Source organism: Coffea arabica, chromosome 2e (assembly GCF_036785885.1).
Source record: "Coffea arabica cultivar ET-39 chromosome 2e, Coffea Arabica ET-39 HiFi, whole genome shotgun sequence".
In the NCBI taxonomy this organism is placed as follows: Eukaryota; Viridiplantae; Streptophyta; class Magnoliopsida; order Gentianales; family Rubiaceae; genus Coffea; species Coffea arabica.
In genome coordinates, this window is record NC_092313.1 from 10,471,918 (window position 1) to 10,493,505 (window position 21,588).

Below are 21,588 nucleotides of genomic sequence, written 5' to 3' on the forward strand. Positions count from 1 at the left end.
TTTTGAAGTATTAAACTGCAGCTACATCTGGGAAAAACGTGTTCTAGGAATTGTTTAGCTTAGTTGAGAAATCTCCTCCCTTTTCTGCAAACAATTTGAGAGGTATAAAATTCCATTTTTGGGAGATCTCCTTTCACCAAAAAAGGGGAGAGACACCAAAATTGGGGCATGTTCTTTCACAAAAAAAAGAAAAAGAAAATCACTGTTAATTCGCCTGTCAATTCTGCTTTTGCAGATAAGAATCCCATCGACGCCACCATTACTGTCAAGTCTTGATAGGAGAATATAAGGCCGGCTATGTCTATCTGTCACTCGCTCCATGGCTCCTTGGTTAGACAACTTGCTTCGTAAAACACACCATCAATCATTAATTTGGTTTTTGGAATATAATCGAGTTTATTAGTGTTCTTACATATTTGGAGAGAAAGATTAACTGTTAAAAATTCACCATTATAGTGGTGATTATTATGTAAGTATCAGTGCATTACACCTACCGAACATGTAATTAATCGTTCAACACGTTAATTAACCGGACATATTTGGAACATCGAACGCTCCAAGGTTGATGGATTCGATCCTCGATCAGGTTGAGATCAAGACAGTAGTACCAATTAAACTACAAGAAGTAAGAGCCCAACCTTCCAGCCTCCATCAAGATAAACATTCATCATTCATACCTCATTTCATGGTGTACTAAGTTCAGAACGCAAAATGGACCGTGGATTTTTCGAATTCACATTCACTTTCTTTTATATCATGTTGACATGGAGAAACGAAATCAAGAAACAATTGTATCCCCTTTTCCATAGGGATACAATACAATTGTAGTTCACCTGTCAAGAACATCCGGGCACCAGGCTAGCCTAGTCAAGCCAATGCTGTGAGAGGAACTCCAAAAATTTACACAAACCTTAGGCCACACACTCATTCATTTGTGAATTGCCACTCAGGAAACCCCTTAGGTTTATCAGGTTTCTCATCTCCTTCCTCATTTCTCACCATGTGTTCAAGCCTCCCCTCAACTCCCCTTTTCAGAACATATCAGTACGGAGAAGTGGTAAATTTGCCCGTTTATTTAAGTCATCATCCTCGAGCCCTTTCATGATTAGTCATTCAACAATCTTACCTACTTTACTACCATATATCACTACTACAACTCATTAAACTACACGGATCGATTTGCAAGTCGGTCTGCGTTGAGGTATATATTAAGGCAAAATAAGAGCATTGAAACCCATTTTGGAAGCTTAGAAGAGAGCAAAGATACTCATTAACAATCCCATTCAAACTTCATTTGTTCTTGAAAGACAGTTGCCAAGCATAGGCAGAAATAAAGACCTCAAAACAACCACTCCCCAATATTCAACAGGAAGAAGTCCACACCACTCAGGTTCATTCGGTCACTTCGCTCCGGTTCCATCTTCTTAAGAAGCCTTCTCCGAATCTGTATCATATGAAAAGCTTCAACACCAATCAGAGCTTGACCAAGACGAGCATAACAGTTCCAGATATATAATCACCAGAAAACAGAGGCAAGAGGTAAATTACATTAGAAAAAGTGCACAAGTATCGCATAATACATGAGTGGCGTGGAGTGCAAGTAGACTATAATTGCTCCACTAAAAAAGTTGAGCTAACTGTTGTAATCATGCTTCCTACCACCAGTCAGAAGTAGTAGTAATAGGGAGGAGGCTTCAAATGTACAACTGTCTACTGAAAGAACCAGTGCATGGTCAGGAAAGTGAGGTAATATAGTGGTGAGGGCCATGAATTAAATTAGGCATGCTAAGTTCTTATGCAGTAGTTATAACCCTTATAGGAACTCGCACGACATGCTCCTGAAAATCATGAGGAACAAACAGGGACTAGTCAATCGCACTAAATGAATTGTTCTACCAAGAAATAAAAACTTGCGTACAATCTCTGGAAATTTTCAAAAAAGAGGAGAAATTCAGCAGATGATGAAAATTATGTTCAGGATACAGCAAAAGCATACAATAAGATGTGGTTGCCTGCCCAAAGACGAATGGAGAAAAGGATATACTAAACCAGTGGGACTGAAAGGTGCTTTACAAATGAAGAAATTGGTTTGATTTTTGAGCGCCAAATGAACCAAGCAGCATATCTTTAATTCATGTTCTCGTTCCTGTCAATGTTGAATTTGATTTTACATATGCTAGGCTTTTAAAAAAAAATGCCAGGCTCTAAAACATTCAACAGCATCTGATTATCATGTCAGCTCTTTTTTACTTAAGTTTGAGCTAAACCACTTCTTTAGAAGCAAATGATTTTTGTCTACGAACTTTTAGCAAATCTCATATCAATAATACACACACACACATATAATGGCATTATTTAGCTTTTTGTAAGGAGGCAAGGATTGCCACAGTCCAGTTTCCATAAAACCATAAAGTGAATTCAGATCATTACTAAATCTTGCATGCTTGGAGAATACTCAACTACAAGTTTCCCAATCCTTAGTTCTCTAACAAATTTCTTTTATAAAGAATAATCTCTCCTTAGAATCGTATAAGCATTAGTACACCATAACGACAGGTTTTACCATGATCAACTTTAACAAGCCATAAACTCTATAGCTAACAAGGACACACTGCTTGAAGCCTGAGACATGAGCATGCAGTCATGTCAGTACAGATCTCTATATCCATCACCATTCTCTATTCATATAAAGTCAGTCAGCAAGATTATTGCTACATGATGGTTCAGACACTAGCAATCTCCAAAAACTCCACAACATGCATTCACCATCACCTTGATAATCAATCAATACGTAAATTTCCATCACAAAATGGACACTATCTGGATTGAGTTCAACTATTTATAGGTTGTGTTATGCAGTGTATAGTTCAACTATTTTTGTGACTCATAGGTCATCTGATACTTTAAACTGATCTCCTATTATTGTTCCCCATATAAAATTTTGCATTCAATTTTTATGTCCACTTTCCAAGAGCTGAAGATATTGATTATCCATTAAAGTTTTTCCTAAGGACTTTGTATAACAAAAGAAGTGGTGGCCCCTCGTATACTACATCAGCCATTATTTTGCAATTTATACACATTAACTCCCATATTTTAGCAAACCAACAAATAGATGGAGATTATTCTTGTGGTAGTACTCCTACAACCACATACAGTGACACTTATGATCCTGAAGATGTTGCTGAGTTAAGAGTCTGTCGACGTGAGCAAAAACTATAGAAACTTGTGAGACTAACCAACCAGAAAGGGGTTTTCGTCAATTACAACAAGCTTTGTCAAATTTCTCCTTATTTCACATCATATCGAGGCAACTATTTGAAATTTCAAACAGTCAATGCAACCGTAACAGACACCATATGAATATATCAAACAATTCCAACTAACAGATATGAGAGAAGCATGTACTCTTTTGTTACTTCCTGTCAAGCTACTTTCTGTCTCCCTGTACATTAAATTTTATAGTCAATTTTTATCAGGTCACCATTTGCAATTACCACAGATATGTGAGATAGCACTTAAGAAGGTGATAATGGTTGATACCATTCCAATTTTATTTTCATATTCATTTTGATTTCTGTTCAAGGACAATGAAATGAATGAATCATGAATCCAATAGAAGACAATGTCAATGATATTCAATTAGAAAGGCGATTCAAGTTGAATGATTGGAAAATCCCTTGAAGCAAAGAAACATTTATACTCTATTTTCTCAAACATCTGGAAATATCAGAAGAAACCTTCTTTACGAACATGTACCATTTTCCCAAGAGAACATAATGCATTGGTCATATTTCAAACACTTAAAAGCTGAAAGAGACATAATAAAAGACCACATTTTACTACTTGTTATTCTTGCATTGAACTATTCTTATATCTACAATGTCCTTCATTGTAGCAGCTAGACCACTACTTTAGTACCATCACCTATCGAGCCCAATGAGCAGTCCATAGAGCTGCATCCCTAAACACCTAATAGTTAAACCCAAATATTACAGGCCAATACTTTCATCCTTTATACAAGGTCCAAAGGTTCTAAGACTGGAACATCTACAAGTAAGATGTCAGATAAATTAGAAACCATTTCAATAACTAGATCAAATGACCAAATAAAAGAACCATCAGGTCATTGTAGGAAATCTGCAAGAATAAATCAAGCAGTGCCTCAACAACCTGAGAGGCCAGCATTTGTAGCCAAGAGCAAATGAGAAATGAAGTATGCTATCCAAATGAGAACCAGATTGATAATGTGAAAAATCACATCTCCACTCACACAACGAAAGAAACAACTCAGTCCAGATCAGATGAAGGAAGAGTTGAATTTTGAGGAAATTGAGATAGGAACAACATCTAAATCAGAAAAAAATGTGATAGTTTCGGAATCATGATTGACATCAATAACACTTGTTTTACAGATGATTTTTGTTCATTAACAATGCAAGGCATCTTGAAATCAGATGAAGGGAGAGAGTGATTTTTGAGGAAGTTGATATAGGAAAAGGCATCTAAATCAGATGAAATGTGACAGTTTCAGAATAAAAATTGACTCCAATCGCACATATTTTTTGTTTTATAATCTCCTGGTGCTAAAGCATCCTAACATGACAGGAGGTGTTCAATATAAGGATCTCAACAATCAGCATTATTGCATCTTTTTGATCTCCTATTCCACTATGCCCTCATAAAGCTTGCTCCTTCAATGCAGATGTGCTTAGAGGTGAATCAATGAGCGATATAACTTTCTCAAACATTGGGCTATACTTTTGTTATTCTACTCCATGGACACATTGATATGCAGCATTGACACTCAGCAGTCAACTCTATTAACTCAGGCTACATGTTTTATTTCCTTAGATCTTTCCAAACCCCAAAATCAGTAGCAATATCTGGGAAGAAAAAGCATGGCAAGAGCTGAGGCACAGGATAAACAATTATTCATGAGCTGTTAAAGCTCTTCAACAACACAAACCAACAAATCCCAATGCCAAGGGCGACTGATTTCTTTCCAAATAATCAAAACTCTTAAACGAAGCAGGCCTGCAACTGTTATACCTATGGCCCAAAGCATACTAGAAAGGAGATACATCACCACAATCATTTAAATTTCATAGGAATCCTGTGAAGTCTACGACCTCCTTCCCCGACATCAACCCTATTCAACATAAACATCAGCTGTTACCATCAATCAAGTCATTTTTAGGGTACATTCACCTCTATTATCTACTATCTACACCTTTCAGAACCCTAATGTTGTTCTCATGTCTTGAAAAGCCCAAAGATTGAGTCACTTCACTTTAGTTTCACCGAAGCTGCATCCCTGAAACTTCAAGCAGTCTCTGTTCAACTATTATTCCAAGTAGGCTTATGCCAGCATTAAAGATTCAGCAATTTGGACAGATCCCTCAACAAATTAAATTTGCCCATCCACTTCTTGATGTAATTTTGTCCTATGTACGTTGTACATCTCACTTGAAATCTTCGATCAAATACTAGACCTCAAAGTCATCTCCAGGTCTCACCACTAACACAAATTTAATGCCTTCCTTGTCTCAATATCTTTTTCTCCCTCTCCATGCTTTTATCAAGCATCTGATGATGAAACTTTTCATTCTCTTTTCTCTTTCTTTTAATTTGACAGAATGATTCTTCTTCTAGCTGCATTTGAGACAGAGAAAGAAACTCTAAAAAGAAGAAAAGAATTTCAAAGCATCATTTCCCATGAATAAAGCAAATCGCAAACTAACTTTCCAGATGATGGTTTCTAACCTCCTAAAACTCCACATCACTAAGTCGCCATCATTCTCTTTTAGACACTTCATGATCTACCAAATGCATATCAACCTTAATGTTGGATATAAATTTTAAAAAAAAAGCTTGTACACACCAGACCAATACATCCACACTGGCAGTCACTTAACTAGGAAAAAGAAGGGAATCAAATCATAGCATAAAGAGCCATGTGCAATGTCAGTGTCGATGAGTTTCCAGCCAATTAAAAAGAAAACAAGCTTTAAGAGTAACCATATTTTCAAATGATCAAAGAAAGATGTAAAACTGAAAAGATGAAAAAATGGAGACCCTCAGCCTCGCTTGTGTCTGCTAAGGAAAAAGAAAATATGGATAGAAACTAGTTTTATGTTTAAGGACATACTAGATAAACAAAATCTGGTGCACTTTACACAATTCCCTACCGTTACTATTTCGGCAACAGGAAAACAATTTCTCTATGCTTAGAAACAATGAATAAGAAGATCACTTTATTCTATCAAACATAAACCAGACCACAGCTTGCAATCAAGAAGGTTTGATAAATAAGACACTTAAAGTTTCTTGGAAATTCAGGTACCAATAGTTAAACATCAAACCAAGACAAGCAGCTAATCATCCCATTTCAATAGATAAAACTAACAGAGGCAGCTTTTTAGACCATCTGAACCTTGTAAATCAAATGAGGAAAAAAAGGCTCCTCTTTAACTCGAACAATTAGGAGTAATCCTTATTCATCCAGGAGCTTGTCAAGCACAAGTCTTTTTTATTTTGGTATCGCTGCAGCAAATTAACCAAACCACAATCAATCAAAGGGGGAGCAAAAAGAATAAGGGTCACGTACAAGAAGAATTCGCAGTAAAAGTTTAGCTAATCAAAACCAGCCTTGATCCATTTTGGCACCATTCCCCTATCGAAAACTAAAATTATTTATGCTGAAATCATTTCTCAGCACTACAAATAAACACCAAATAAATAAAAATACAACTGAACACAATCATTTCATTAATTACCTGTAGCTTTATCCGAGGAATCATGATAGATAGGCTCCTCCTCAGGAACAGGGTGAAGCCCTTCAAGATTCTTCAACTCCCCTGATTTTTTCAAACCTTCTCCTACATCAGAAGCTCCATCTTTTTCATCAGGGTACCTAACAACAACCACAGGACAAACACAATGATGGACACAATAATCACTAACACTCCCAAGTCTTCCTTTAGTACTTCGCCTCGCCGCCCCAAACCCCCGGCTTCCCATGATTACCGCACTCAATCCCAATCTCTCCACTTCCAAACAAAGTCTTTCTTTCATATCATGGTCTTTAACAATATGGATCTTGAACGGAATATTGGCTTCCACCAGCGGCTGCGCCAAGTCATTAGCTTTAGTTGTGGTGAGATTGTCGAAGTCATCTTCCATTTTTTGCTGGGATTCCTCGTCGGTGACCGATAAGTCGACGGAACCCCAGTCAGCGCCATAGAGAACGGAGGTGGGACGGACGTGGAGGAGGATTACGGCGTCGCCGGGACGTAGGTAATTCTGAACAGCCCATTTCACCGCGTAGGCGCTCTCGTCACTGAGATCGACGGCGATAGCTATCTTCCGATTGGCCCCGGATGTCGGTGTCCCAGATGGGAAGCGGGGTGAAGCTGGCTGGTGGAGAATCGCGGCCGGTGGTCGGTCCGACTCCGCCGGCGGCTTTTGCGGTGATGCCATGCGGAAAGGATAAAGACTATAACTTTTTCCTAATTCCTCTTTCCTTAACGGATTTTAGGTGGGCTTTAATGAATAATTTGTGGGTTTCGATTAGTTTCTGTTGTCTTCTTGGTTTTGTGAGTATTTGGAGTGTGTGAAGTGTGCGTGTTTTTCTCAAAAGGTTGTACAGGAAGAAGTACAGGGCTGTTGGAGGTGGTGGAATCTGGTACTACAAATGAACATTCGCGAAGTTGGGGATTTATGTCGAGAAAAAAGTCAACATTTTGACGTCAAACCAATCGTATTCGCCAGCTTTTGGTTTCGCTTGGTACATATTTCATTTTCGTACATTACTTGATTCTCGTCCCCCATCTCCATCGACTACCTTATCAAAGCAAGCTCAGAATTGAGATGAGTGTATTGTACTGGTGTTTCCGTTTTGGATTTGTCTATAAGATGCGAAATGAACTCCGATTAAGAAGAGCACTGTGAGTATTAGTAGTTTTTTTTTTTTTTTTTGTTGCCTACCATGATATCCAGGGTTTTGCCCTGACTAATCCGTTGGTCGACCTGAATCGCACACTTGATTGTGGTGGGTGAGTCTCCCAACAAGGATGGATGCGTACGCCAGGTTTCGAACCTGAAACCTGTTTAAGCGGAACCAAATTGCTTACCACTTGACCCAACCCCGATTGGTAGTTAGTGGTTTGGAGAAGGTGAAATTGAAGGTGTTGAAAGTGACAAGTCGTTTTGGATCGTTTTTATTTTTTAAGTGTTTGCTATTTTGTTTTCTTTTGACAAAAATGAAGGGTGGGATTTAAAAAACAGGCAGGTGAAGAAGAATTTAAATCCTAAATCTTTAAATCTTTGAGTTTTAACCCTAATCATTAATCATTGGACTAAAGTCTCGTTGACTTAACAAAATTTTTAATATCTTTGAATTAAAAAAAAAAGAAGGAAATGTAAGTGCATATGATTAAAGGGTAAATTATTTGTTCTTAATTAGTGCCGGATAGACCGTCAATGGAAAAATATTCATTTTTTCGTTATTTTTCGCTTAAAGCACATAATTTTTCCCCCGATCATGCTATAGAATTAAAAATGATTGGACCATGTTGAGACTTGTGAATTCATTATAGCGGTGACTATCAACACTTAGGGAGTAGGGATAATCATTAATCTCCCCATATTATAATTAGGTAGATAAGATCACCTTTTAATTGAGCAAATCCACAATAAAACAAATGTTTGCTTAAAAAAACAAGCTACTCCATAATAAAAGAAGAGTAGGACAGCCGCAAAGTTTTTTTAGTGTTTTTAAAACATATACGATTGCATAGATTAGAAAGCAGCAGAATGTTAGTAGGATTCAAGTACCATCTTTGGATTATTCGTCTCAAGAAAGAATTTTGTTTTCTTTATTCAAACTATAGTTATCTAGTTATTATCAAAAAAAAAAAAAAAAAAAAAAAGCTGTAGTTATCTAGTTCTCATTTTCACATGACCGTTTTCACATGACCGTTAAGTTGTGGATGAATGTGATGAGTTGATTATAGGGATAATTTCAGAAACCTCTCTTGAGATTTCTTACTATTTCATTGGCTTTCTTGCAAGTTTTAAAAATTTCATTAATTTCCCTTGAAAATTATTATATTGTAACATTTAAATTCAATCAACAATTAAAAAATGATATAGGAGGAAGAAGATAATATGATTTTATCATTTCCCCTCATCTACTAAATATTTTAATTAATTTAATACGGAAGAAGATAATATGATTTTATCATTTCCCCTCATCTACTAAATATTTTAATTAATTTAATACCAAAGAGTGAGCTTTAATATATATATATATATATAATTAAAATATTACAAAGAGTGAGCTTTAATACCATAAAAATTTCAGTAACTGACTTTAATTTGTTGACAATAATATTTATGATATTAAAGTTTGTTCTCTGTAATATTTTGGTTGCAAATTTTTTGACTATTTATTGTTGATCATGTTTGACGATGGATATGTAACTGAAAAGAGTAATTTGGATTTTGTATTAAGTGAAAAATATAAAATTATATATATATTGATATTATATGTTATTTGATTCCTAATAATAAACAATAAATTTTAGTGTTTTTCTTTAATACGTGAGTTGGTATTAAATTAATTAAATAATATAGTAAATGAGGGGTAATAATGAAATCATATTATTTTATCTCTTCTAATATAACTTTAAATTATTGTTTGGATCTAAACGTTACGAGATAATTAATCTCAGAGGAGGTTAATATAATTTCAAAATCTGGAAAAGAGGTTAGTAAAATAGTCAAAAACCTCAGGGAAGGTTTTTGAAATTATCCCTTGATTATATTGCTACATAGTTGGATCTATTGATTCGCACATTCTCATTGGAACTCGGATCCAGCTAAAAATATTCCCAAAATAATTGCTGGCAGAATCTCTTGCCAACTTGGGTAACTACAATTGGCATTTGATGATGAATGTGGAATTTGATAAAGCATATTCTCTACTTATTTTCTTCCTTTTTCCCTATAGTAGTATATTTAGTTCCTGTTTTTCCATCAAAAAGTTTTTGGAGCCATTCCCCAGTGGAATTCAACTTTTGTTAATGGGCTTGAGAAAACGACCCATCAATGTGATTGCCAGTTGCCATAACACACAAACAATAGGAAGCCCACATCTCTTCTCGCTGGCTGACAACCAGCGGCCAGTCCCCAAATTCTACAAGTTGAGTTGGATGCACAACAGCCCATTAAAGTGTTTGGGTTTGATACAACTCAACGCCTTTCCCCATTCCTGAGACTGCAAACCAAAATTCCCTCCAAGGCCAAGGGAACCGCCCGCCTCCACCACCTCCTCTCGTCTTTTCGCTCTAGAAGTAATACTCTCCGGCTAAAGTCCGTTATTGTTAACCCCCTCTTGCTGTCGAAGGCCAACTCCCTGTTTAATGCTCCAATAATCAAAGCTTTTACTTTGATAAACAAAAGGTCTTGCTAAAGTTAGTTGGCAATTCCAGCAAACCCAGAAAACAGCTAAGAAAGTTGAGACTTTTTTTCGATTCAATTCAAGGTACGACAGCTTCTCACGCTCCATGAGAATTTGGGTATTTTGTAGGTATGCTTTTCATTGAATTTAAGTTGATTTTTGGACAGAGTGTGTTGTGCAATTTTGTTATTTCATCCGTGAGAAAAATTGAACCTTTGGAATTACGACTTCGAATTCTGATGCTGGATTACAGTAGGACAAGGCAGCAGTTAAATGTGGTTGTTGGGATCCCCTTAATTAGTTGTCAGGAATTTCTACTCTTTTTTATTTTGTTGGGGGGCAGGAATTTCTACTTGTCATTGGCAGTCAATGAGTTTCCTATAATATGGAGGGAGGATATGTTTGTTAACCTGTTTAGAGTTGTCAAATCAAATTTATATGAAACGGAAGTATATTGTCGATTATAAAAGTTGACATGAATTAGGAAGTGGCCCGGGAGAGAATTATCATTGGTAATTACGAGTAATAATAATACTTCCTTATGCATATGAAGAATTGCTTGAGAGGTTGTAGAATGAGCATGGTGGCACTTTTTTAAAAAAAAAAAAAATAGTTGAAGATTGATGTTTTGTGTGTGTGCTTGTTCGTGACTATTGAAGTGGCAGTGTTTAAAAGTAATACTAGTATGAACTGATGTAATTCTCTGATCTTGGTTTTAGGGAAAACAGTATTGAGTATTTCCAGGTTTTACTCGCTCAATGCAGATTGTTGAAGCCTTCATTGTGTAGTAACTGCTTGTACTTTCCTTTTTGCAGATAACTGGCCTTGTTGGCAATATAGCTGTGGTAAATACAGACTCTTTAGGATGTTGTCGATGGAACTGGAGAACAAAGTATCGTTCAAAAGATGCATTCGTGAAGGAGATTTGGTTATTGTATATGAGAGGCATGACAACATGAAGGCTGTGAAAGTTTGTGAAAATGGAGTTCTCCAAAATCGTTTTGGCGTTTTCAAACATTCAGATTGGATAGGGAAACCATTTGGGTCTAAAGTGTTCAGTAATAAAGGTGGATTCATTTATTTGTTAGCACCTACCGCAGAGCTGTGGACTTTAGTTCTAAGCCACAGAACTCAGATTCTTTATGTCGCTGATATTAGCTTTGTTATTATGTATCTGGAGATTATTCCTGGTTGTTTGGTTCTTGAATCCGGTACTGGAAGTGGATCTTTAACTACCTCACTTGCAAGAGCTGTAGCACCCACTGGGCATGTCTACACATTTGATTTTCATGACCAAAGGGCTTCCTCAGCCAGGTTGGCAGTGAAACAGATTACCTGAGGCTATTTAATAATGTAGTTGCAGTTTATATTGCTTGAACGAGTAGAGTCACTCCAAGTTGGAGTATTTTTTTTTATATTTGCCAGTGTATCCATTCATTCAGAAACTAAATTTATAATTTATATCACGGCAGGTACTTAGGAGTGCATGACATTGTTTTGTCTAGGCATGACTAGAATCCTAGTGGTTTGATTTTCCTTTCGGCTATTATGTAAAATGCTTAATCTGTTTCATAATCTCTGCCGTAGGGAGGATTTTGAAAAAACAGGATTGAGCAGTTTAGTAACAGTGGGAGTCAGAGATATTCAGGGTGAAGGATTTCCCGATGAATTTATTGGGCAGGCAGATTCAGTTTTTCTTGACCTACCTCAGCCATGGCTTGCCATTCCTTCTGCTGGGAAGATGTTGAAAGAAGATGGGGTCTTGTGTTCCTTCTCACCATGCATTGAACAAGTACAACGATCATGTGAAACACTAAAATCATGTTTTACTGGTAAAGTCCATTGGTCATTGTCTTATAAAGTTGCATTGTTTTCTACGTCTAAATGGTGTTTATTGAGCAGTTTGGTGCGACTTCAGTTAAAGAATGCATTAAGGGTGAACTTTATGTTAAATCTTCTGTAGATATAAGAACTTTCGAGATACTTCTCCGGTCTTATGAAGTTCGAGAAGAAAGGTTAGAAAGCTGGGAGAATCATGCAGGTGGTTCTCTTGGGTCTCGTAAAAGAAGGCAGCGTTCCACTGATGGAAGCAATGGAGTTGAAGCTTCCGTTTCTGCCACGATCGTGGCCAGGCCTTCCAGTGAAGGGAGAGGACATACTGGCTATTTGACGTTCGCTAGACTCCGGTGTGTCATCTAAACTGCCCTTTTGTCAGAAATTTTGCCATCTTGGTCAAGTTCGTTCGGTCCATTCTTATTTCTTGGATGTTCGTCTGGTTGATGGTAACATCTGATTCAGCAGCAGCTTTTAGACTGTAGGTTTTCCATTCTGTAGCAAGCAAGGATTTTTGCTAGCTACTTCTTGTCGGCACTTAACAAAGATTTCATGAAATTTTGTTCGAAAAGTGCAGTAGGTTGCCCCAGAGTAAATCTGTGGCCAAAAATATGTTTGTTACCTAGATTGTTTGAAATGTTGTTGCGTTTAGTATAATAGGAGCTTCTATGAGAAGAAATTACAAGTTTCAAACTCGGAGACATAAATGAAGTTGTGTAATTACGTGGTAACATATAGTTTTCATAATGAGGTCTTATTAGATGATTCCCATACTGCATTTAGAATTGAAGCCTTCCAGTCCCAAGTTGACTGGTGGAAACTGGGGATGACTAGTACATAAACGATGAGAGACATTTTGTATTGACTACCCCCCGTCAACCATGTATATCACCTGTTTCTTGAATTTGTATATGTATTGAATTGTAATAGGCATTTACCTGCCATGTTTATGTCAAATTCTGTCAAAATAGAAAGGGAATCTACAATGCAGCAGTTGTTTCTAATTCTCTGTTTGCTTATGCATTGGCATCTTCTGGCAGTAAGAAGCTGCATATCTCCATAGATATCCTAAGTCGGTCCCGTGGATGTATGATTCTAGTCTGGAATTGAATATGAAAATCCAATTGAGTCCCAGGGGAGTTTCTTTTGCTTGGTAGAAGAAGCGTAGGGGGTTCTGCCCCCTTTTCTCACTTTGCAGTCTTCCTTTTGCAGTCAAATTCGCACTATTATCAAACATCAAATTCGCACGAGGAATGTAAAGCAGAGGCTAATAATTAATAGTTAGCGATTCCATTTGAAGGGTCCAACTGCAAAGGGTTCATATTTTGTGTGCGGAGTACAGTACAGGTTGTATTGGTGAAAATGACGAATAGGAACGTGGGCGGTGGTGGCTGCCGAGCCGACTGCATGCTGCAGCAAATGGCTGTTGTTTCGTCCACTGTTTTACCGAACTACTAGCATTTTGAAAGTAAAATAGTAATAATAATATTAATTCTTAAAAATAAGTTATATGAAAAAAAAATCGTAAAAAGTACTGTACAAAAGAGTGTCATGTTTGTGTAATTAAATTTCAATCTGAATATCTTATTTTGAACACTCAAAATAGATTGAAAATAGGAAAGTTGTTGTGGTGGATTTATTATTGATTACGCTACTACTATTCCATTAATTAAACCCAATCATTGTGATCATTTCAATTTCCAACCCTTTCCACGTCACCCTCCCCATTCCGCTCCAAAAACAAAAAAAAAAAAATGAAATGAAAAGATAAAATGTGATACTTATAAAAGTAAAAAATAAAAATGATTAGTGATAGCATCATAAGATCATACGCAACCGGTGAAAGTATTTAATAGTATTCTTGATGAGATTATTATTCAATCAAGTGGCCCAACAATTCTTACAAGTCATTAAATTGGTCAATGTCAGTTGCTTAATCAACAACCAATTTAATGTCCCGTGCCACTCTGTTCCTTTATGCTATCCGCCTCTGTTCTTAATTTAATGTCCCATCCAAATTAAGGAATAGAAAATTTTGAGGAATTATTCCCTATAACGCAAAAGGAAAAATGTTATTTCCCTGTAACAAATTTTATAACCTATAACCTATTCCCCAAAAAGAAAAAAAAAAAAGCTATTTCAAAAAGAAAAAAGGGACAAAAAGCAAAAAGAATCCAACTCGAATTGACAACAAGAAGAACAAATGAGTGATTGAGCACAGGAGCACATTCAACATTTCTTTTTCTTTTTCTTTTTTTTGTTGGCTGTGATGATTACATGGAAGGATAACTTTAGACTTAAGCAATGTTTGATAACTCAATTGAGCACTTAAATTTAATGGAATCAGATATTAACATATTCAGATCGTTTGATAATTAAAAATTGAACATGTAAATTAATTAAATGACATTAAATTTTCAAAACAAAACTTACTGTTAAAATTAAGTGATAAGTGAATTCACTGAATGTGACATGCACTCAAATGTATTAAATTTAATACTTAACAATTTAATAATTTAATTAATTCAAATTTCGAATTTCAATTTTATCAAACTTACCCTAGTTCTAGTTCGGACTTCAAAGTAAGAACTGTCAACATACTTGACTTTTTTCTTTCTAGATTAGATGGGATACTCTGCTTTGATTTTTCTTCTTTTGAATTTCGCAACTCATAATTGTTCGTTTAGCCATTGAAATTCGTTCGGACAATGCCTCGTCTTCTTATAAATCATAAATTATTATAATATTTCAAATATATTTTGATGATTAGTGAATTATAGATCTATTTGTTAAACTATCTAAATAATCAGAATATTTCAAAATTTTCATCAAATTTCACGATCCTAAAATGTATTTTTTTTTTTAAAAAAATAAAAACCAGCAACATGACCAGCCAAAAAAAAAAAGAAAGAAAAAGAAAAGTTTTTTTTTTTTTTTTTTGTAGCAAGAAAAAGAAAAGATTAGGACGTTGCAATTTGTATGCCTTGTTGTTAGTTGTTGCGTACATGAAATGAGAATTTGACCATCCAAAGCGTATGGTAGCTTTTGGACAGGGTTAGGTCAGAATTAGAGTCAAAGATACTTTTGAGTTTTGACCCCGTGGAGTTTATCTTATTATCCCACTTTCAGTGGCGGCGAGCAAAATGCTCTTAAAATGCCCATACTCGCTTTGCACACGTGGCACCAGCTGAGTGGCAGTTGTCCCATGGGGCCCACATCCCATTCACGTTCCCCTGTCATCTCTTAATTGCTCGCGCCAACTATAATCCAACCCCCCAACACACATTCGGCAGCCAACCCAGCCTGAAGGGCCATTTTCGTTCCCCAGCCAGAAGATCGAAGGAAAATAAAAAAATCCATTTTCGGACGGACAAATACTGCTGCTATAAATATATCTTGGGAATTGGGAAGATTGTAATTTATCCGAAGAGAGCTAGTTACTTGCATTTTATCACGAAATAGCCTGAAGGGCCAAAAGGGTCTGCAGGATTGATGGCAGAGATGGAGAAGAAAGTGGTGGTGGCTGATCAGAGGAGGGAGAAGGAAGAGGAGGAAAAGGAGAGTTTGATGGAAAAGGTGGCAGTTTTGGATTTTGATATGCTGTGTGCGACGGTGGCTATGCAGAGCCAAAAGGGGAAGTGGGATAAATTGAATGCGGGTGAGAATGGTGATGAAGAAGAAGATATAGTGGTTTATGGTAATGGAGGAGGAGTTTTGAGGATGTGGGAAGGTGAGCTCCTTTACGATTGCTTTGATGACCGCCGCATCGCCCTTCAATCTGCCTGGTGAACGTTTTCTTCCTCTGTTTTTTTCTTTTTCTTTTGTTGCGAGTGTTGTCTTATTGCTTCGAACTTTCTCATCTGGCATGTGCAAATTTCAGTTATTGTATTTTGGAAAAGATTTGCTTGTTTGTTTATAGGGATGGAAACTTCTTCATCTTGCTTGAATCTTGTACAGCTTCTTTAAGGTTGCCCATTTTCCCACTTTTTAGAAAAAACGCGGACAAAAAAAAAATTGGTTTTTTTAATCTAATTTTATGCCTAATTTCTTTTTTCTGTTGCCAATAAGGGATTTCTGAAAGGTTTACGTTGTTAACAGCTGTTGAAGCTGTTTTTCTTATTTCTTTATTCTGCCTCATGTTTTGCGGAAACTTAGTTTGACGGTCTTTGCTCTATAGCGGAATTCTGAAGTAATTCTGAAGAGAGGGAGGGGAAGGGGGGAGGTATGCTGGGAGGTTTTGTATCTATAAATGTTTCATACCCAAGGCATATAATCATGAGCATATGGATTTAAAATATTCCAGTTTCTAGTATCGATTCACTATTTGTAAGGATTAAAATTAATGAGCTTAGTTATATTATATGTAACGTGAATTCTTTGGTTTTGCAGTTGTCCATGCTATAGATTTGGGAAGAACATGAGACGAGCTGGTTTTGGTTCTTGTTTTCTTCAGGTAATTGGCTTTTTTTTTTTTTTTTTTTTGGAATAAACTCTTGAATTGATTCACACCCCATAGGCCAAAACAAAAAAGAAAAAGGAAGAAGAAGAATCCTGTGGATATATGATACAATTGTTTGACCTTAATTTCCAATCTATTCACTATAAATCTATAACCAATATAAGTCCAGTAGAACTTGGGTGTCATTGACATGGTATTTATTGTCTTATCTTCTGTCTTGGTCAAATATGGTCCATTTTAATTGCCAAACTGATGCTGACCGGTCAATTACTGATGAAATGTGAGTTGCAGAAATAGGTAAACTTATCTATAATCTCCTTAGAAAAATTGTAGTCACGACTGAGTTTGGAATTAAACTCGTGTATGTCTCTTGTATGGTGATGCCAAAAGGCATGAGATGATACAAGCTTGTATATATCCCATGTTTGTTGCTTTAGGTGTACTTACCAACAGTTAATTGCTTATGAGTTTGTAATTATTTTGTTTTTTAACTTTACTTTCTGTTTTTGTGCGCTTAAGGTTAAAATAAACTTTTGAGATTTACCGATAATCTGTAGATTCTTACAGTATGTTTCACCGGTGAAAGTACTTGGGGAGATTTCAAGTTAGGATAAAGAAAGTAATCTTAAGAGCAGGTGCCAAACCATGCAAGAAAATTTGAAAGAGTTGAATGTGTCAAACTATCTAAATGGCAATATATTATTTGTATTTCATAAAAGAATTTTTTATAACAACTTGTGTTCTTTTTCTGCAGGGATCTGTTTATATGATTCTTGTTCTGCTTGCGCTTCTCAGTATGCTCACATTTCTGGGTACAAAGAGACGCTGCTTTCTTTATTTGGCTGCTGCTTTTTCTATTTCAGTGGGAATATATTTGGGAATTTACCGTACTCAGATTAGGAAAAAATTCAATATTAGGGTAAGTTTCTTGTTCTATATTGTTGATTCAAAAGGTTTGATTATTATTACCATTTCTCTGGACTTACAAGTGATATGACCACATTAGTCAATCTTATCCTTGTGCCTAACGTTCATGTGGGCCACAGTGAGTCATGGCTGACTAAAAGCAAATTATTTTAGTTGTTTAAAATCATTGGGGTTGTCAATGTGGAGCCAAATTTTTTCAAGGCAGGGTGAGAGAAAGTAATCTTAAGAGTAGCTGCCAAACCAAAAATTTATGTGTAAAACAACATAGACAAGAGTTGCATGAGGCAAAGTTTCTCTTTTCACATGTTCAAAAGATTGTAAGAACCCAAGTGCAGTTTTAAAAGGATTTTATCTTCTTGTATTTGAGGATGAGGGGAGGTACGACTGGATAGTTTTAGATAGAACTTTATCAGTTTGGGAAAGTTGGCCATTAGAGAGGAACTTATCCAGGACAATTCTGGGGGAATTTAGTGAATGGCACGAAGGGAGGTAAATGATGTATATTTGATTTTGCCACATTTGTATGGAGGGTTCAAAACTACACTACTTGTTAAAGACTTACTAAGAAGTTATGCTATAATTTCCATAAGGTGTTGTTTCTTACTATTGTGCTTAATCTTTTCACTCCTTTATTTTCTGTGAAAACTTGGAAGCTGACCGGTATTTAATATTAACTGTCTGAATCACAAAGTCTGTTATCTCAAACAAATATGTGATGTTTCCCCAAAGATCATTCAAGACTATGAAATTGAAAAAGAACCAGCTTTCAGGGTAATCCCAGTGTTGCCCTAGCTGAAGCTGCTTCTGATGCACGAATTCTGTCATGCTAATGTGGTGGAATCCCAGAAATCGCGGACTACCTTTTTACTTTACAGAGAAGTTGTTTGCTAGTGTTAGCCAGGGTCTACTATAATGTAATGTATATCCTGCCATTCAAATGTTGTTTTCTAGGTACATTTTTTTACCGGTATTCTCTAGTGTGGTGATCTTTGTTGAACCTTCTAGGTTCATGCTATCAACCAAATATTCCCCTGGAGAGCTTGAAATCCTGCAAGTAGAATGCGACTGGTGGGGTTAGATTAAACATGAATAGACCACCTAATTCAAGGCCTATATTAGTGTCTAGTAGGCATTTTTTTCACCTCTATTTGTGTTTGTCCTTGTTTGTGAAAACATTGACAAACTATTGTCACGTCTTGTCTCTAAACTTTAATTGCCTCAAGTTTCTCTATTAGTATTTCTGGCATACTTTATCAAATTGGTTTGCTAAAAATTTGAGTGACAAGTTAAAAGAAACATGATGTTCGGGACTAGAATAGGATGAGTAATGTGATGGATCTTACGAACAGGACTAGAAGATCAAGTAATATGAAATAATTAGCGATAAAGGAACTAAGGGAGTCTCCCTAGCTCTGCTCTTCCGGGGAGGGGGCAAAAAAAGGAATTGATGTTGTTTATTATATATGGCCTTAAGTAGAGCTACTATGGGTGAACTTTAGGCTGTCTTTGTCCTTCTACTTGATAAATGATATATATTTCCAGTAAAAAAGGCATCTCAGTGAAAGTTCTGCTAACCTTGGCCATGTATGTGTTTTCTTCAGGATAGCGAGAGTTCTTTCGATGATTGTGTATACCATCTCATTTGCCCATGTTGCTCCTTGTGCCAGGTGTGTGCATATAAATATATATATATATATATATACACTTTCATGAATAATAGATGTGCTAGTTGGCTCAAATTGGCTGTGTATCAATTCAAATTAAACATTTGGGTATTATTTTGAAGTTTACTGTAATGTACACTTTGCTATGACTTGGAGCAGGAATCTCGAACACTAGAGATGAATAATGTTCAAGATGGCATCTGGCATGGTAGAGGTGATACAATATGCATAGGAAGCTACTCCGAAGGTGGTGGTAAGGCACTTTTTGAGCGAAATCCACCTCCTGTTATGTCAAGACAGTCTCCAGAGCCCCAGTGTATTTCAAAAGCTACAGATGAGAGCAGTCATGTATGGGCTGCTGAAGTTGGTCAAACTTCTCCCCTGGTTTGACCAGCTGCTGAACAATTGTAACACTCAGAATTAGCTAGCTAGCTCAGACAGAAAATCGAAGCTTCAGATTAATGTCGCACAAAAGCGAGGTGGAAGCATGAGATTCATTGCGCTGCTTGGTCTCGAGCGCAGCCTTCTTGTGGAAGAGTGGTGAAAGATTTTCAGGTGATTGAGTAGGTAGATAAAGATTACATCCGAACTTTCTGAGAGTGGGGGAATTCTTCAAGAAAAAGACCCTCATCTCATGTGTATATATGGTTTCCACGAAAATGTTGTAAAAAGAAAAAATGTATCTTTAATTCATTATTGAATATCATTAGATTTCTGGTCGTTGGTCTCGAAATTGATCAGCTAAATGAAGGGTTCTTTGAATCTATCCTATGCAACTCTGTAACTCCTGTGCTGAAGACCAGCATCGTCGTGTAAATACTTTGCATTTCTGGCTTTGTCGTTTTGTTATGATCTTGGTTTGCTTTGGACTAGTTTTTTTTTTTTTTTTTTTTTCGGTTGGGGTAGGACTCAATTGCTTATTATTTATAGTTGGGAAAAAAATACAAATTTCAGTACCCACCCTCATTTAGTAGATGATATATAGAGAAGTGCCACCCAATTCGATCTTTAGTTCTTCAATTTTTAATGATCAACAAAAGAATCCTCTTTTTTGTTGATTTTTTCCGGTTGAAAGGCAAAAAGAAAAAAAAAAAGGGGTGAACTTTATCTTTCACTTGACAAATTTTGGCTTCAGAGTACTGGGGGTCCTGGTCTTCAAAGTACTATATATGTTTCATTGACGGACGAGGGAATCCCCAAGAATTCACTGAACATTTATGTAGTAACTTCTGCCACTGTTATATAATGTTTTTATGAAGGTCTACCTTCTCTCTCTCTCTCTCTCTTTTTTTTTCAAAAGAAAAGTCTATTAGGGTTTCCGAGAACATCTCCTGAAAAAGAAAAAAGTGTACAAAAAAGTTTTGCAGCTGTAAAATTTTCGGAAGCATCAAAGCAAATGGGATGATGGTTCGTAACAATTTACGTTACACGAAAATGCTCGAGTCTGAGACAACCCGTATAGTAGTTAAGAACGTTCTTTGCCCACTGACCAATTGATGGATGAATTTCCAGGAGACTAAGAAGTCTAGTACACATAAAAGGAGTCTTGTGAATTTCTTGTCCTTATTTTCTTTATTTCTTCCACTCTCTTTTATTTTTCTTTCATTTTTTGGGGCCAAGATACCAGAAATCTGAGACTACATCGCCTTCAAACTTGGCGGCTATTGACTGAATGCTGGAATTATTTTCTAATTTGGGCTTCTACGGATTAATTAATTTTGTTTTCTCAAAAATTAGTTAAATGAAGCTCAGTAAAATCTACAACATTATGATCCATTACACTTGGGGTCTAGAACTATATCAGTCAGTGGTGTAGGGTCTATTCAAATTAGAATTATCAATGTAGGACCTATCCAAATTAGGGTTACCTTAATGGCTGGTTCCACTATGAATATAAAAAGATTAGATTTCTCTTACATTAATAACGCTAGCATCTTATTACTAAGGTGGCCTGTCTCATTGATGGTCATCATACAAAACCTGAACTTGAACTTGAATTTGGAGAGAGAGAGAGAGGGGGTATCGATAACATTAGCATCGTATTACTAGATTAGCTTGCCATCAATGGCTTGTCCTATTGATGTCCACTATACAGAATTTGGAGAGGGAATCACCTATGTCATGCATGTGAACTATAACGTATCGATCAAGATTTTCAGACATCTCTCAATCTCTCAAGATTTTCAGACATCTTTCAATCTCTCAAGATTTTCAAACATCTTTCAATCTCTCGGTCTATC

General features: G+C 36.3%; 3 protein-coding genes across 8 annotated transcripts; 2 read left to right on the forward strand and 1 right to left on the reverse strand.

The window, feature by feature from the left end:
• Nucleotides 1-1,237: 1,237 nt before the first annotated feature.
• LOC113730873 (universal stress protein PHOS32) lies at nt 1,238-7,902 on the reverse strand. 4 transcript variants are annotated; one of them, XR_003458412.2, is made up of 3 exons: nt 6,780-7,901; nt 6,437-6,546; nt 1,238-1,444 (listed from the first exon to the last, which is right to left on the reverse strand). XR_003458412.2 is itself a non-coding variant. In XM_027255834.2 (3 exons), exons 1-2 carry the CDS (start codon nt 7,480-7,482, stop codon nt 6,633-6,635), a joined length of 747 nt encoding a protein of 248 aa, XP_027111635.1. In that variant the 5' UTR covers nt 7,483-7,902; the 3' UTR covers nt 1,238-1,444; nt 6,611-6,632. The 4 variants fall into 4 exon arrangements, 3 of the variants coding, with proteins under 3 accessions (XP_027111635.1, XP_027111634.1, XP_027111636.1); XM_027255834.2 differs by lacking the exon at nt 6,437-6,546 and adding an exon at nt 6,611-6,676 and having other exon boundaries at nt 6,780-7,902; XM_027255833.2 differs by lacking the exon at nt 6,437-6,546 and adding an exon at nt 6,611-6,686 and having other exon boundaries at nt 6,780-7,902.
• Nucleotides 7,903-10,241: 2,339 nt separating this feature from the next.
• Nucleotides 10,242-13,302, forward strand: LOC113730871 (uncharacterized). 2 transcript variants are annotated; one of them, XM_027255831.2, is made up of 4 exons: nt 10,242-10,549; nt 11,281-11,779; nt 12,053-12,297; nt 12,429-13,302. In XM_027255831.2, exons 2-4 carry the CDS (start codon nt 11,331-11,333, stop codon nt 12,662-12,664), a joined length of 930 nt encoding a protein of 309 aa, XP_027111632.1. In that variant the 5' UTR covers nt 10,242-10,549; nt 11,281-11,330; the 3' UTR covers nt 12,665-13,302. The 2 variants fall into 2 exon arrangements, with proteins under 2 accessions (XP_027111632.1, XP_027111633.1); XM_027255832.2 differs by having other exon boundaries at nt 10,243-10,594.
• Nucleotides 13,303-15,563: 2,261 nt separating this feature from the next.
• On the forward strand, nt 15,564-20,114 carry LOC113725890 (uncharacterized). Of its 2 annotated transcripts, XM_072078869.1 has the most exons (5): nt 15,565-16,083; nt 16,688-16,751; nt 17,512-17,676; nt 19,286-19,351; nt 19,508-20,114. In XM_072078869.1, the coding sequence occupies exons 1-5, from the start codon at nt 15,791-15,793 to the stop codon at nt 19,736-19,738; spliced, it is 819 nt and encodes a 272-aa protein (XP_071934970.1). In that variant the 5' UTR covers nt 15,565-15,790; the 3' UTR covers nt 19,739-20,114. The 2 variants fall into 2 exon arrangements, with proteins under 2 accessions (XP_071934971.1, XP_071934970.1); XM_072078870.1 differs by lacking the exon at nt 17,512-17,676 and having other exon boundaries at nt 15,564-16,083.
• Nucleotides 20,115-21,588: the final 1,474 nt, after the last annotated feature.